Source organism: Saimiri boliviensis, chromosome 12 (genome assembly GCF_048565385.1).
Source record: "Saimiri boliviensis isolate mSaiBol1 chromosome 12, mSaiBol1.pri, whole genome shotgun sequence".
Lineage (NCBI taxonomy): Eukaryota > Metazoa > Chordata > Mammalia > Primates > Cebidae > Saimiri > Saimiri boliviensis.
Window position 1 is genome coordinate 49550351 of NC_133460.1, and position 17096 is coordinate 49567446.

General features: G+C 46.7%; 1 protein-coding gene across 1 annotated transcript in view; it reads right to left on the reverse strand.

The window, feature by feature from the left end:
* Positions 1–6248: 6248 nt before the first annotated feature.
* Positions 6249–17096, reverse strand: part of NPFFR1 (neuropeptide FF receptor 1) — a 36110-nt gene continuing 25262 nt past the window's right edge. The window contains exon 4 of the mRNA XM_039478104.2: positions 6249–14682. Coding sequence (XP_039334038.1) covers positions 13815–14682 — 868 coding nt within the window. The 3' untranslated portion in view covers positions 6249–13814. The remainder of the gene's footprint in view (positions 14683–17096) is intronic.

Sequence of the window (17096 nt, forward strand, 5' to 3'; positions counted from 1 at the left end):
CCATAAGGAGAGTTTGCCTGGGAACCAAGCTGCCATGCAGAGATCAGCAAAACAGAAAGATAGAAATAACTTATATTCCTTTTTTTTTAGATAGAGTCTCGCTCTGTCACCAGGCTGGAGTGCAGTGGTGTGATCTCAGCTCACTGCAACCTCCGCCTCCCAGGTTCAAGTGATTCTCCTGCCTCAACCTCCTGAGTAGCTGGGACTACAGGTGCACACCACCATGCCCAGCTAATTTTTTTTCGATTTTTTAGTAGAGACGGGGTTTCATCATGTTGGCCAGGATGGTCTCGATCTCTTGACCTTGTGATCCACCCACCTCGGCCTCCCAAAGTGCTGGGATTACAGGCGTGAGCCATTGGGTCCAGCCAACTTACATTCTTAAGATATTTTTGAGCTACTGACTTAACTGGCCCTGGGACTACTTTTCATTTGAACTTCGTGTCTCATTAGATAATAAATTCCTTACAATTTAAACCTGTTAAATGGAAAGTTTTTGTGACTTGAAACCAAAAGTATCTTGGCTCAGATAGACTGGAAGCTTGAAAAAGTTACATGGATGTATCTTGAAGACATGAACCTTCGCCATGTTGGCCTGGCCTCAAATGATCCACCTACCTCGGCCTCCCAAAGTGCTGGGATTCTAGACATGAGTCATTGAGCCTGGCCATGACTACATTCTCTTCTCATGTTCTTCCTACTTCTTTGCTACTCATCTCAGCCTTCTTCATTTCATCTTTTTTTTCCTCACCACTATACTAATGAGGACATTTCATCTTAATCATCGTTGTCTTTCTTATTTCTCATGTTCTGTCTCTCTAGAGAGATACTCTCTGTCTAGGTTATATCATGTATGTCTTTGGTGTCAGCTACCACCTACAGGTCCTATAACATGAAAACTTTCAAATCTATATTGAAATCTATTATTACGTTCAGTAAAATAAGCCAAACAAGAAAAGGGCCAGTAGTGTGTGCTTCCACTTACATGAGGTACCTAGAATAGGGGAATTCATAGAGAGAAAAAAGAGTGGTGGTTGTTAGGGCCTAGAAGGAAAGAGGGAAAAGGAGGTATTGTTTTTTTGTTTTTTTTTTTGTTTTTTGGTTTTTTTTTGAGACGGAGTTTCACTCTTGTTACCTAGGCTGGAGTGCAATGGCGCGATCTCGGCTCACCGCAACCTCCGCCTCCTGGGTTCAGGCAATTCTCCTGCCTCAGCCTCCTGAGTAGCTGGGATTACAGGCACGAGCCACCATGCCCAGCTAATTTTTTGTATTTTTAGTAGAGACGAGGTTTCACCATGTTGACCAGGATGGTCTCAATCTCTCGACCTCGTGATCCACCTGCCTTGGCCTCCCAAAGTGCTAGGATTACAGGCTTGAGCCACAGTGCCCGGCCGAGGTATTGTTTAATGGATGTGGAGTTTCAGTTTGGGAAGATGAAAAAATTCTGGAGGTAGGGTGCAGTGGCTCACGCTTATAATCCCAGCACTTTGGGAGGCCGAGGCAGTTGGATCACTTAAGGTTAGGAGTTTAAAACCAGCCTGGCCAACATGGCAAAACCTTATCTCTACTAAAAATACAAAAATTAGCCAGGCCTAGTGGTATGTACCTATAGTCCCAGCTACTCAGGAGGCTGAGGCAGGAAAATCACATTAATCCAGGAGGCAGATGTTGCAGTGAGCCAAGATCGTGCCACTGCACTCCAGTCTAGGTGACAGCAAGACTCTGTCTCAAAAAAAAAAAAGAAAGATGAAAAAAGTTCTGGAGATGGATGGTGGTAATGGTTCACAATATGAGTGTTCATCATGCCACTGAGCTGTACACTTAAAAATGGTCAAGATGGCAAAAAAAAAAAAATTATCAAAGCAGATACATGTTTTTTTCCAAACAAACACAAAGTTTGAGACATCCAAGATTAAGTTAATCCAAAATTTGTACATAGGGTGGTGTATCAGCTAAAGTCAACCAGAGAAACAAAAACTACTCAAACTGCTAAAGATAGGAATTTTAAGGCAGGGAATTGGTCACTGGGTAACAGAAGAGTTGAGCAACCAAATAGAGATCGGTGACGGCAGAAAGCCACTGTCACCTCTAGGCTGGAGAGATGGGAGACAGAGGCAGAGTCACCCAAAGGGAGGTGTGCAGGGGCTCTCGGTGGAGCTGGCAGCACAGTGGGCCTGTTCATCTGTACAGAGTTGCTGCTGGAGATGCTGCCGGGGCAGAAAGGGAAGGGAGACATGCCCCTTCCCTTCCTCGACCACTCCTCCGATCTCCTGCCTGTGTCTCCACTGGCTAGGCCCCAGTGGAAGCCCATTGTGTTAGTCGACTTTTACCTGTTTATGCTGCTGTAACAAACAGTATTTTTAAAATCTCATTTGTTTATAAGAATGAACACGTTTCTTGTTCAGGTTACATGAACAATGGGCCAGTTGTGGTTCTGCCCCAGCTGTCTTCCTATTTTCAGCTCAGGCTGAAGTAGTCTCCTCCATTTTGGTCTTGCTGCAGAGGGAAAAAGAAATGACAAATCACACAATGGCTCACCAGCTTTTGCTCAAAAATGGTATATGTCACTTTCACTCGTTCTATCCACAAAGTCCTATGACTTTGGGCATGGACATATGAATACTCCTTCTCTGGGGAAACTGCAAATGCGTAACCATGTTTAGGACTGTACAATCCTCCTACCGAGAGAGAAGCAATTAACTGGGAACAGGAATGCCCTCTATGACAGTCCACCTTCTTAGTTACAGCAGGAAAAACGCATTCACTCTCCCTAAAGAATGATACCCAAGAGTCTCAAACAATCATGGTATCAAGTTTAGTATCTCATGATAATTTCCGCGTCATGTCCAGATACTGCTCCTCTTCATCCAGAGATGTATGAACTTAAAAACAAGCAAATGTTGCCTATCACCCCCACATCTATATCTTTTTTTTTGTTTGTTTTTGAGATAGGATCTCACTCTGTCACCTAGACTGGAGCACAATGGCACGATCTCAGCTTATTGCAGCCTCAACCTCCCAAGCTCATGTGATCCTCCCACCTCACCCTCTCGAGTAGCTGGGACCACAGGTGCACGCCACTCACTCAGCTAATCTTTTATATTTTATAGAGAAGGGATCTCCCCACCTCACATCTATAGCTGATATGCAATGGTCAAACAAAGACAGAAAAGCACTGAAATTAACACTCCCATTCATAAACAGAAAGAACATCACTGGTTCTTAGAATTCCAAATCTTTCTGGGTCTAGGAAATGTTTTTTCATTTGGTCCCAGTTCAGCTACCTGGAAGTAGCCCCTTATCGTTCTTCAGGGCTCCTGACTTTACCCTCTGCATTACTCTTCTTGGCCACATCTATTATAGAAAATATCCACTCCATGAAGATTGAGTGCTTTCTCAGCCTCCTTCCTGCCCACAGAAACTTCAGAGCCCAAAGGTTTCTCCCCATTAGTCAGAGTCCCCTTTAAGCCAGGTTGGTGTGTCTTTGGCTTCACAACGCTCTTGAAAGCTTGGATAGTTCTTTGCCTGTCCGATTCTAGTCAGCGCTGTGTGTCAATCACCACATATATACTTCTTTGCCTTCTGGGCATAATTATGAAGGTAACTTGAACTCATCGGACCTCCATGGGAGAACCATGCCTTAGGTCTGTTTTCCCTGAGCCATTTTATCCAGCAAAGGACTTACCAGGAGGTGTTACTCAGGCCCTTGGTCTGTCCTAAGGCTAAGTTTTAAGCTGAGATTTAATTAGCTTCGTAAATCAAAGCATTTCTCAATCTCTACCTTTATTGCTTGGAGATGAACAATAGTTGCATCTGTCAACCGTGGACCTTCGGGATTCTCTCTTTTTCCTTTCATCCTTGCTTACAAAACACCCAGTTCTTTCCTGAGTTCATCTATTTATTGTAGAATCCTGTCAAGCACAGCTAAAAACAACCAAGTCACACTTGTAATAATCTGTTTCCCACATCTCTGCCTAAAATCACAAGCTATTTGGGATATTGTCTGTCTTCTAGGTGATCAAAGGCTACATTTTCCTTGCTGCCTACCACTGGACCCCAGAGCAAACAAAAGACATTTTAGGATAGCATTCTGTTCTTGGCACCAATCGCTCTATTAGACAGTTTTTCTAGATAATATCGTGGTAACAAACAACCCCTTCCCCCAGTTCAAAAGTGAATTTACCGTCTCTCTCTTGAGTCTTCTATCTCAGTTCATGATGCAGTATCTGCCCAGTCAGCCAACCTGGAAGTTCCTCTGGGTTCTTCCAGGTTGACCTCTGCAGCAGCCACTGGTGGTGCCCGTCCAAAACCTGTTCGCTCTCCCTTCCTCCTTTCTAACAGGACTCTGCTCAGAGACGTGCATCCACCTACCCCTAACTCAGTGCCATCCCCAGCCCCGTGGGACGATCCTGCTCAGTCTAAGTTCCTCACAGTTGTTTGATTCCTCATGCCCGTGACTGCTTTGGCCATGGGTATGTGACACAGTTCTGGCCGTAGCAATGTAAAGGGGGTTGTGAAAGAGGCTTCTGGGAAAGGTTTCCTTGCTTCTGTAAGAGATACATAGGAAGAGGCCTGCTCTTCTTCCATTGGACGTTGTCACAGAAATTTGCCAACCACTGCCTTACAAGCTGGAGAAGATGTAGGCTTAGGTAGTATTGATACATCGACGATGAAGATGCAATAGTGGGAAAACCTTGACTCTTGATGATGTCACTAAACTGCTGAATTAACAACCCTGGAGCTTCCCTGCCTCAGGTCTTGCCATGTGAGATAATAAATTGACTTTGTTGTGTAGTTGTGTTTAAACCAGTTTGATTCAGGGTATTCTGTTTCTTGCAGCTGAAAAACATTCTAATGGAACCAACTTCTCAACAGCCTTTCACCCTTTCCCCAGAATAATTAAATTGAAGATTGACTCTAGGTCCAGGGTGGGCACTGATTTGTCCAAATTATTGTAATCTCATCCGCATTAACTGTTGGAACTCCATCCCAAAACCTGGGATTCAGAATGTGGCATTCCCCTGGCCTTAGGGATGGGTTCAGAAATAGGTACCTGACCTAATAATTTAAGATATTGAGAGTTTGCCACTGCTTGCTCTTCGAGAAATTCATGATGATAGAGATTCCTGTTCCCTCCCCCGTTCTCTGAGTCGATGTAAACAAGGAAGCAAGAGGCTTGGATTGCTAATGGCCACATTCTATACCATGAGGGAAGCCAGACCGAGAATGAAGGTAACACAGTAGATGGCAGAGCAGAGGAGTGGAGATGACCTGGGTCCCTGAAGACGTTGTTGAGCCCCTGGACCAACCAATCCTCTGCACTTAGCTGTTATGTCAGCCATTATATTCTTTTTAGTTTAAGCCAGTTTGAGTCAAGTTTCTCTTACTGGCAACTAAAAGCACCACAGGTGATGACCCATCCTCCCACATCCTTCCAGGCCAGGTAACATTGAACTGATCTCCCAAACATCTCTTGAACTTGTTGTTTCTTCTCTATCCCTATTGCCTTAGCCAATCCCAGGTTTCTCACCTGAATTCCTGCACATACGTCCTGCCTTACTGGCCTCCAGCTCCTTTTCCCTCCAGTGTCCTCTACATGCTGCCAACATGAGCTCTAAAAGATGAAGGTCTCTGTGCATCACTTTCCTGCTTCAAACCCTCCTCTCTCTGTCGTGGTCCCTAACTCAGTCTCTAAGATTTATTTCAAGCTTCTTATGGGAACCCTTTTCTGACACCTCTCTGGCTGTTCCCTGACTTTTGGCCAACGGTGGTACCTGATTGTAGGTTTTTCCTCTTTGCTGTCTCTGCTTCCTGGACGATCTTTTCTGTCTCTCCATTGTACATAGAGAGGACCAACATTCCCACACTCAGTAGACACTAAGTATGCTGAGTCTGTGTTAACATACTAGAATTAAGTTTCACCTAAACTGTCACAAATATGTATACACGTGGAGTTAACAAACAGGTAATTTGGTGTAGTGTTAAGAACACTGGATTGCAATCCACAAAGCCTAAAATGTTGTTTTGCTGTCAACACTTAGGAGCTGTGGGAAACTCAATAATAATGCCTTCATCTCCATGCAACTTAATCACCCATCGCAAAATGGAAATACTGCAGCTATGTTAGTGGTAACATAGCTACTGTCTACCTTTTTTGAAAGGATCGCTATTTTGCCTGAAAATTCATTCACAGCCAGGAAGCAAAAGGGAAAAACTACTAATGCAATGGAAAGTAAAAAGTAAACAACTCTTTCATTATGAGTTTATTTTCCATAATTTATAGCATAGGTAACAGAATCATTTTGCAAAGACATAGTCAAGAGAAGAATTAAAGAGGTGATTATGATCCTTAGAGGTGGCTTCAGAGACAGCAGTCTGGATAAACAAAATACGCTACACAAATACTTCTCCTGGGGGGCAGTCAAAACACAGAAATGTAGATCGCTCAGTCACTGAAACAGATTGACTTGGCCGTTCTAACTTCCACACAGAAAAGAAGACAGAGGGGGTGGTGATCGGGGGGGAGAGTGATTACTCCACAAACAGAGAGTGATTTAACACCACCACTGGCTATGTGACAGATAAACTAATTTGCCCAAATCACTAAGCTTGGGTTTTTCCACCCACATTAATTTGCTTGCTTGTGCATGACCACAGCATCATTTGTTGGTGACAGGATGCACAGGCCTGGGCATTGCAGCTAGCAGAACACAAACAACTCAAGGCAGGACTCTACAGCCAGTTAGCCGCTTCTCCTCCTTCGGTGACCACAGGTCAGGGATGCCCGTGGCTGCTTTGAGGGCTTGATGTGGTATTGAGTCAAACTAAATTTAAACCTTTTACCTAAACTGTTGGTATTCCTTCTATCCCAAATCTTTGGAAGCCATTGAAAGTGATGTAAATGTGTCTCATGGCCAAAACAGCAGCCTGGAGCCTGTGGCTGGCTGGTTTTATTTTTAGAATTGTGGGAGACCTCCATAAAGCCTCTTTCTTTCACTTTGAACCTCAGTTTCCCAGATGTAGGAAGGAGAGAGCACAGCAGCTTGGGGAATGGCAAAAACCTGGGCTTTGTGGTCAGATAGACTAAGGTTTGAGTCTCACCTTCAGGACCTCCTAGTTACATAACCTAGAGTAAGTTACTTTACTTCTTTGGACCTTGCTTTTCCAATCTATAGTATGGGAATAATAATAAACACCTGCTTAGTTCATTACTTCATTCACGCAACAGACATTTATTAAGTGCCTCCTATGCACCTGGCAATATCCTAGCTGAATCCACAAAGGTAAGTGAACATAGTTACTGTCTTCATGGCGCTTACAGTCCATTGTGAGAAATAAATAACAGAAAGTATGTAGTACTATCTATGCCTGGCTTTTTTTTTTTTTTTTGAGGCGGAGTCTCACTCTGTCACCCAGGCTAGGGTGCAGTGGCGCTATCTTGTCTCACTGCAACCTCCGCCTCCCAGGTTCAAGCGATTTTCCTGCCTCAGCCTCCCAAGTAGCTGGGGTTACAGGTGCTTGCCACCGTGGCGCCTAATTTTTGTATTTTTAGTAGAGATGAGGTTTCACCATGTTGGCCAGGCTGGTCTTCAAGTCCTGACTTCAAGTGATCTATCTTGGCCTCCCAAAGTGCTGGGATTACAGGTGTGAGCCCCCATGTCTGGCCTATGCCTGGCTTTTAATAGACACTGAGTACATTTTTTGGGTTAACCAGAAATTTAATTATTGAAATTCAATAGTATTTTGATATCTACTAAATCCTTTTTCAGTTATCCCACTCCTACCACAGGACCTTTGCACATGATGCTCTCTCTGCCTGGGTTTGTTTTTTTCCCAGCTATTCACATGGCTCCCTCTCTCACTTCATATGTGCAGTCAAACATTACCTCCTCACAGTGGCCATTCCTAGTCTTCTATTCAAATAGCCCTCCTTCTTCTATCACACTATATCCTCTTACTTTGCTTTAGAGCCATTCTTAATGAATTTTTAAATCATTGGCTGGTCATGGTGGCTCACACCTGTAATCCCAGCACTTTGGGTGTCTAATGCCGGCAGATCACCTGAGGTCAGGAGTTCAAGACTAGCCTGGCCAACATGGTGAAACCCTGTCTCTACTAAAAATACAAAAACTAGTTGAACATTGTGGTGGGCGCCTGTAATTCCAGCTACTTAGGAGACTGAGGCAGGAGAATCATTTGAACTTGGGAGGCAGAGGTTGCAGTGAGCTGAGATCACATCATTGCACTCCAGCCTGGGCGACAAAAGGGAGACTCCATCTCAAAAAAAAAAAAAAAAAAAAAAAAAAAAAATCATCTGTTCACAAAAAAAAAAATATCTCTTAGATTTAGGACAAATTTTTGTGCTAAAGTCTCTATAATAAAATTATGTTTTTATCATTATTATTATTTTTTGAGATGGAGTCTCACTCTGTCACCTAGGCTGGAGAACAGCAGCGCCATCTTGGCTCACTGTAACCTCCACCTCCCAGGTTCAAGTGATTTTCCTGCCTCAGCCTCCCAAGTAGCTGGGATTACAGGTGCGTACCACCACACCCGGCTAATTTTTGTATGTTTGTAAAGATGGGGTTTCGGTTTCACCATGTTGGCCAAGCTTGTCTCGAGCTCCTGACCTCAGATGATCCTCCTGCCTCAGCCTCCCAAAGTGCTTGGATTTCAGGCGCGAGCCACTGTGCTCAGCCAAAATCATGTTTTTAAAAGAGATTTGAAGATACTTTACAATAAAAGATATAAGAAAGGCCAATAAGCACACACAAAAAATGCCCAGCATCACTAGTCATCAGGGGAAATTTCCCTTTTTTTTTTTTTTTTTTGAGACAGAGTCTTGCTCTGTGGCCCAGGCTGGAGTGCAGTGACCCAATTCATCTCACCACAACCTCCACCTCCCAGGTTAAGTGATTCTCGTGTCTCAGCCTCCCAAGTAGCTGGGACTACAGGTATGCACCACCACACCTGGCTAATTTTTATATTTTTAGTAGAGATAGGGTTTCACCATGTTGGCCAGGGTGGTCTCAAACCCCTGACCTCAGGTGATCCACCAGCCTCGGCTTCCCTAAGTGTTGGGGTTACAGGCATTAGCCACTGCATCCGGATGGCCCAGAAATATCAAAAGGCTGATACTGCTTAGTGTTGACAAGGACGTAGAATAACTGGAACATTCATACACTCATGGTAGGAGTGCAAAATGGTACAACGACTTTGGAAAGCACTTTGGCAGTTTCTCACACAGTTAAATTATACACAGACCATGCAACCCATCAATCTCGATCCCAAGTATCTACCTAAGAAAATGGAAAACATACATACACAGACATATAAGGACTTGTACATACAAGGAATGTTTATAGTAGCATTATTCATAAGAGCCAAAAACTGGTGACAACCAAATGTCTATCAGCTGATGAATGGAGAGACAAAATGTGATCTATTCATACAGTGGAATAGAACTCAGCAATCAAAAGGCAAAACTACTGATACATGCTACAGCATGAAGGAATCTTGCAGACATCATTTTAAGTGAAAGAAACCAGACTCAGCTGCAAACTGTCTGATTCCATCTATATGACATTCTGAGATTGGATCAGTGTTTTCTGGAATCAGAAGCTTGCAGGGAATAATTGACTATCAATTAGCACAAGGAAACATTTTAAGATGATGGAAATATCTTCAGTGTGGTGGTGACATAACTGTATACAACTGTTAAGACTCATCAAGAAGTACACTGAAGATGGGTGAATTTTTTCATATGTAAGTTATGCCTCAATAAAGCTGTTCCAAGAATGTTAAATATATTGAGAGATATATGCACAGAAAAGGACTCTATGCTTATCTCCTGTGATAGGATTTGGGTGCTTTTCGTTTTCTTGTCTTTGCTTATTGAAATCTTGTAAAATTTCCACAATGATTATGCAGGGCTTTTGTAGAGAGAGAGAAAAACAACAATAAAATGCCATGATCGTAAATAATTGGGTTATTCAACAAGGAATGCATTGTTCATTCAACATTGTTTGTTGTAATGAAGCCCATTTAGGCTGCCTCCTTCTCATCTGTCTTTCATCAGTGGCACTTCTGAGGGGTGAGCTGAGGAAAAGGAGGCAAAAAGGTGCAGAGCTTAATAGCAATGCTTTGTCCATCCAGCCCCGGGCTTGGCTCTCACCTTGCTTTCTGGATGAATACACAGTAGACTAATGATAGGGGGCTCTGGTCTTCCTTTGCCAACTTCGCCCTCCATTCCAATGCAAATCAACTCATGCGTCCTCCAGGCCCCAAGAGAGACTCCTCAGCACAGGGCCGGGCAGACTGTGGTTTGTGGGGTCCAGGCCGGGCATCCGCCTCCAGCTCACATTGGTCTGTTGGGTGCTGCGTGGTCTTAGTAAAGTCAAGAGGCCATTCATCAGTGGAGACCCACAATGAGGGTGACCACTCATGCTGCACATGGCAGGACAGGACACAGAGTCCCTCCAGGAGGCCCTCTGGGTGGGGATGTTCAGTGTCAACAGGCCTCTGGCCCTTTTCCCCCATCACACATCCCATTCATCTCCGAACTTTGCGCTTATGAAAGGGCAGTCACCTTAGGAGACCCAGCCAACCCGGAGGTGGAGGATAGCGCGTCAGGAATGGTCCACACCGCTTCCCTTGGTTGCCTTGGTTGCACAAAGCCCCGACAGAGTCCAGGTGTCAGAACATAGGAATCCAGTGAGGATAACAAATCTATAATTATAAAATAGCTTCATAAAAACATCCCACGAAAGAAACATACAGTTTTCTAGCCACTCTAGTCAAGAAGTAAAGCCCAGCAGAAGCCCAGAGCAACTAGGGTGGGCACGAGGGGAGTGAGATACATCACAGCTGTCCCGGAAGCCTCTGTTTCGTCACCCCTAAATGGTAAGCTGGGAGAGACCCTGGTTCCCAACCTAGGGTCTTTGTCCTCAGGGTTCACACAGGCACTGTTGTCAGGAACTAGTTCCAGCATCTGAAAACTCCGTACATTATTCACAGTAGCCAAAAGGTAGAAACAAGCTAGGTGCCCACTGATGGAGGAATGGATAAACAAAATGGGGACTATCTAGACAATGGGCTATGGTTCAGCTTTTAAAATGAAAGAAATCTGACACATGCCGCAACATGGATGAACCTTGAAGACATGATGCTAAGTGAAAGAAGCCAGTCAAAAAGGGTGATATTGTATGATTCCTCCTGAGTGGTCGAATTCACAGATAGAAAGCAGGATAGTATTTACTGGGGGCTGGGAGGAGAAGGGATGGGGTGATATTGCGTATGCGTACAGAGTTGCAGTTTGGGATGATAAAAAGGTTCTGAAAATAGACAGTGGTAATGGTTACACGACACTGTGAATGTATTTAATTCCAGCGTACACTTAAAAATGGGCCAAATGGTAAATTTTACATTGTGTATATTTTACCACATCCACAAAGAAACAAACTCCCCACATACCCACAGCATCTCTCTTCATTAAAGTGTGAAGTCACGCCCATTATCATTCATATCCGAATGGGCAGATACAGCCTCTGATTGATTTTTTAGAAGAAACAAAAGTAACAGCAAAGTATGTGAATTGTGACCCACACAGGAGTTTTCTAGGCAATTATAACCTTTCAAAGCGTGGCATTTTTCAGGCAAGACAAAGGGGATGTGATGGAAAGGTTGGCTTGAGTGAGTATCTTGGTATCCGCACATGCCCCCAGCCTCAAATGCTGATTTTGTACTCCTAGGGGCTATGCTAAATATGCCCCAGAGGAGATACCAGATGGCGTCTTCAGACAGTTTCCCCCCAGCCATAGGGATAGGCATTTGGGGTTTGAAATGGCGCTTTCTCTGGCCTGCTTTTCGAGCCTGGAGTCAGACTTCTTCAGAATAAATAGCCCAGAACCACCTGGGAACTTGCTGGCCACATGACACTGAAACAGTACCAGAAATGCATGGCACTAGCTAATACCACTGAGGGGCAGGATGGCACACCCTCTCTGAGCCTCTCATCCATCACGCCCAGAACCAGGACAGGGTCATGATGGCTCTTGGCAGCCTGTGCAGCACGAGGGTAAGAACAGCTCAGAGATTACAAGAGTAAACACAATAGATTTCTTTTCTAGACCAAGAGCTTGGGCACCAGGAGTGGGCATTCTGGTTCACTGTTAGGCAAAAAATCTTTGGGGAAATGTTCAGTTCTCTCATCATGTCTACGTTCCTTCAAAGGCAGCATGCAGGGCGGGAAGAACAATCAGAAGACAAATTTTCACCTAAATCTTGTCCCTCTGTGGCCCTGGGAACTTGGCCCCTTTGAGCTTCAGTCACTTTGTGAAATGACAATAATATTCAGTCTCCTTCAACCTCATTAGTATGGATTAAATGAGACAGTGTCTGGGGACATACTTGAAGAAAGTATTGTACAACTGCTTAGGAATTTTCTTCTGCCCCTAAACTCGGAACTCAGAGTGGAGCAAACAGTAAACAGTCATCGTGTGTCAGCGAAGGGAACAGAGCCTCAGAGCCCTGACCCCTGGAAACGTTTCTTTTTCATTTACTAAATTTCTAGCAACACTGTGTTTTCTATAGAGGTTGGGGGAAATATCCAGTTAACTGCCATATGACGGGGCCTGTGAAAGGACCCCCCCAGGCAATCCCATGTCCTCCCATCTCCTGGAGAGAAGCCACATTTCTTCAAGTTGCTGCAGGGGTGCTGGGAGAAAGCCAGAGTAAACGGGGCTCTCCGGGTACCTCTTTAGCGTACACAGTCATTTGTGTGGGGGAGGAGTTTGGTGTGTGTCCTTCAGGAGTCCCCAGAGGGCACTCTGGCTGCAGCTTCAGTTGACCAACTTCTCCCTCCCAGGAAGCAGGGAGGAGAGAGACCTCGGGCAAGGCTTCGTACTTTCAGTCCCAGTGAGCAGATGTGTTTCCCAATGCGGAAAATGCATACTGTGCGTCCCCTTCCTCCTTGTCTTTGAGTAAGTACAGGGACACCTCCCCTGGCCCTGCAGCTGACTGTAGCGTTGTAAGTTCTTGCCAGGGTCAGGACGATGGAAGTGGGAGTCCCTCCGCTGTTCTCTAGGCTCAGAGGGCAAGCCCTAGAGCGCCCTGCAACTGAGGCAGCCTTCTCAAGGCTCGTTCTGAAGCCGTTCAGCTCTGAGGACAATGGCCTCTTGGAACTTCTTGGAACAAACAAGACAAACCAACACATTCGAGCCGGCAGGAAGGGCCCATCATGTTCTTCCAGAAAAGGATCAAGGGGAGTGGCCTCAGTGACAGAGCATGAGGGACTCCCACACGTGGACACAAAGCATCACAGGATAGGCCGGCTTTGCTTTTCACTTCTTCCTAGCTGCCTGATTCGGACTTACTGAGTTCAGGGTGTTCTACCTCACCGGGCCCTTTTGGAGCCAGCGGGAGATGATGAAAACCACACAGGCGCTGGAATCAGGCTGGCGTGCCATTTCCACCGGAGAGCTTTGGAGGAGTCACCCTCCGGGCCTCAGTTTTTGCTTCTGTAGGAGAAGAAAACCTATCTCCAAAGCGTTATGACAATTGAATGAGATGATGTTTGTCAAGCCCACCACACAGAAGGGTTTTGGGGCAAACTGGCTCCTTCCTGTCCCCCGCATTTCCCTGTGCTGAGGGTGAAGGCAGCAGGGAAGACATCACCAGCAGCTGCCCACCACTGCCAGGCTCTGGAGGGCGCGGCACCATGCATCCCCTCCTAATCACACCATGCCAATGTCGCATGCGTGTATCTCGTGTCCAGTCGGGGCCCCCAGGCAGGGGCCCGCCCTCCCTGGACCACCTCAGATATCCCAGGCTGGAATGGTGAGGGGCAGGTGGGAGCAGTCGGGCCCTTCCCCGGGCAAGCCGCGGTGGGCCACCCGCGCATTCCGCAGCGGGAGGCGGCCAGGCCTGGGGGCCCCGCTGCTCAGGCCCGACTCAGAGGGCAGCCCCGAGTCGCTGGGCCGCACCGTCGCGAAGACCCTCCTGCTCAGAGGCACGGGCCGCTCGGAGTAGGCCCCTTTGTGCCTCCCCCACGGGCGCGGGCAGAGGCGGGTGCGGAAGGCGGCCTGGAAGCCGCGGCGGAAGTTCTCGTTGAAGTAGCCGTAGATGATGGGGTTGGCGCTGCTGTTGAAGAAGGCCAGCCAGTGCGCGAAGGGGAAGGCGTAGACGGTGATCAGGTGCAGCTGCGGTGCGCTGAGTTGCCCGTAGTCGATGAGCAGCAGCAGCGACCAGAGCGGCAGCCAGGACAGCGTGAAGAACAGCGCCACAATGACCAGCATGTGCACCACGCGCGCCCTGCGCCGCGCCGCGCGGGGGTCAGCCACCTCCTCGTCCCCGCGCGCCGGGCCCGGGGCCTGGCAGATCTTGCGCGCGATGCGGGCGTACATGACCACGATGAGCGCCAGCGGCGCCAGGTAGATGTGCGAGAAGAGCACGGTGGTGTAGACCCTGCGCATGCCCTTCTCGGGCCAGGCCTCCCAGCACGAGTAGAGAGGGTAGGAGCGGTTGCGGGCGTCCACCATGAAGTGGTGCTCCTCACGGGTGACGGTCAGCGTGACGGCCGAGGGACACATGATGAGCAGCGCCAGGGCCCAGATGACAGCGATGGTGACCAGCGCCTTCCGCAGGGTCAGCTTCTCGCGGAAAGGGTGCACGATGCAGCGGAACCTGCGGCCGGGGGAGAGAGACGTGGGGTCTGGCAGGGTCCAGCGAGGAAAGGGCGGGTGGCATGGGGGCATCTGACCTTCATCATCGCATCTAGAGCAGCGTCGAAGAACAGCTCAGACGCGAATTGGCTGAGTAGTCACAGAACAAAGGCAGCTACAGGATTTATGAGAGAGGAGGGAACTGCAGATCGTGTGGGAACAATGAATCCTGTGTGCACTTTTCCACTTTTCTCCTTTTTTCTCTTTTCTTTTTTCTTCCCCCGACCCGCCCCGAGACAGGGTCTCCCTCTGTCATCCAGGCCGGAAGGCAGTGGCACCATTTCAGCTCTCTGCAGCCTCCACCTTCTGGACTCGAGCAATCCTCCCACCTCAGCCTCCTGAGTAGCTGGAACCACAGGAATGCACTGTCATGCCTGGCTAACATTTAAAATTGTGTAGAGATGAGGTCTCACTATGTTGCCCAGTCTAGTCTCAAAGTCCTGGGCTCAAGTGATCCTCCAGCTTCAGCCTCCCAAAGTTCTGGGATTACAGGTGTGAGCCTCTGAGAGAGGTCATTTATGTACTTTTGGTGGTAAACTGATTGCAATCAGGATGTGCAGTCTGTCCTTCAGAAGGATGATTAGATGCGTCAAATAATACAGTTTCTGTTTGTAGATTCTTCAGAAAACCTCAGGAGGGCAGATGTAGAGACTACATGTCAGGCTGCCCCTATGACATCTTGGCCAAAGTCAGTATCAGTATCTCCACCATGCAAGGACAAGTCTGCACCGTTTATTTCCTCATGAGGACAACTCAGCATCAGTTATCACACACTTTATTATGTTTTAAAGCTAAGGTCTTTTAACATAGTTATTACCATCTTTATTTACAGATAAGGAAACTGGGACTCCGGTGTTAAGCAATTGCCTCAAGGTCACACAGCAAGTTGCAAGGACCAGTTCTGAACCCAGATTTGTCTTGCTTCATATGTCACATAAACCAGTAGCTGGAAACCCTCCATGTATGTGAGACTCTCCTGAAGCATTTCAACAACAGAAACAAAATCCATGCCTATTCCTCCAGGCCAAGGATTCCATCCTAATGAGTCTAGAAAGGGGTTTGAGCATTGTTTATTTGTTGTTTTTGTTTTTAAAGCTCCTGAGGTCAGGTGCCATGGTTCATGCTTATAATCCCAGCACTTTGGGAAGCCAAGGTAGGAGAATCACTTCAGCCCAGGAGTTGGAGACCAGCCTGGGAAACATGGTAAAACCCTATCTCAAAAAATTAACCAGGCAAGGGAATGCTTGCCTATACTCCCAGCTACACAGGAGGCTGAGGCAGGAGAATCACTTGAGCCCAGGAGGTTGAGACTGCAGTGAGCCGTGATCACACCACTTCACTCCAGCCTAGGCAACCGAGCAAGACCTTGTCTCAAAAAAATTTAAAAGCGCTCCTGGGGGAAGTCTACTATGCAACTGGAGTTGAGAACTGCTGCTGTAGGTGGAGGTAAAAAACGTCCCTTTGCAGTGTGGTTCCAAGACGACCGCTCTCTGCAAGCTCTTTGAGGGCAGGTGCCATGACTTTTAATCTCAGCATTCCTAAGTGTGGTTAGATAAATGCATGAATGACCAGAGGGCAAGTTACTCAAAATACTTTCTGAGCCTTAGTTTCCTCATCTTAAAATGAGGCCAATAGTATGACCTACTCTGTGTGGTACTTGTGAAGATTGAGATGACACTCACCACGCTTCTTGAGACATTTTGAATGCTTAATAGAATAAAGAGGGGCTCCTACTCCCCAGAATGGCTTCTGTCATCTACTAATGCCAGAAAATAGAAACCTGAAGAATGTCCAGTCAACCTTACTTGTTTAATGGAGGGGAAACCTTGCCCAGAGGGGTTCTTATGGTCACATGGCTATTGAGAGTCAGAGCCTGCCCTGGAACATAGGTCTAGAGCTGACTGTCGGTCAAGTGTCCTGCCCTTCTGCCAACGTACACTTTTTTTGGCCTGAGAGCCTGACCTTTTACCTCTCCCACAGCCTGACTCAAGCCTCGTTGTCTCAACCTGTAAGACTCTGACCTACCGGCTTCATACTTCACACACTCAAGAAAGCTCCAGAGAATAGTGGCTCATTCCTGTAATCCTAGCACTTTGGGAGGCTGAGGAGGGCAGATCATTGAAGCCAGGAGTTCGAGACCAGCCTGGCCAACATGGTGAAACCCCATCTCTACTAAAAATACAAAAATTAGCCATGCATAGTGGTGCGTGCCTGTAATCCCAGCTACCCCGGAGGCTGAGGCACAAGAATGGCTTGAACTCAGGAGGTGGAGGTTGCAGTGAGCCGAGATGGTCACAGCCCTCCAGCCTGAACAACACAGCAAGGCTCTGTCTCCAAAAAAGAAAAAGAAAAGAAATCTCCAGAGAATAAATAATT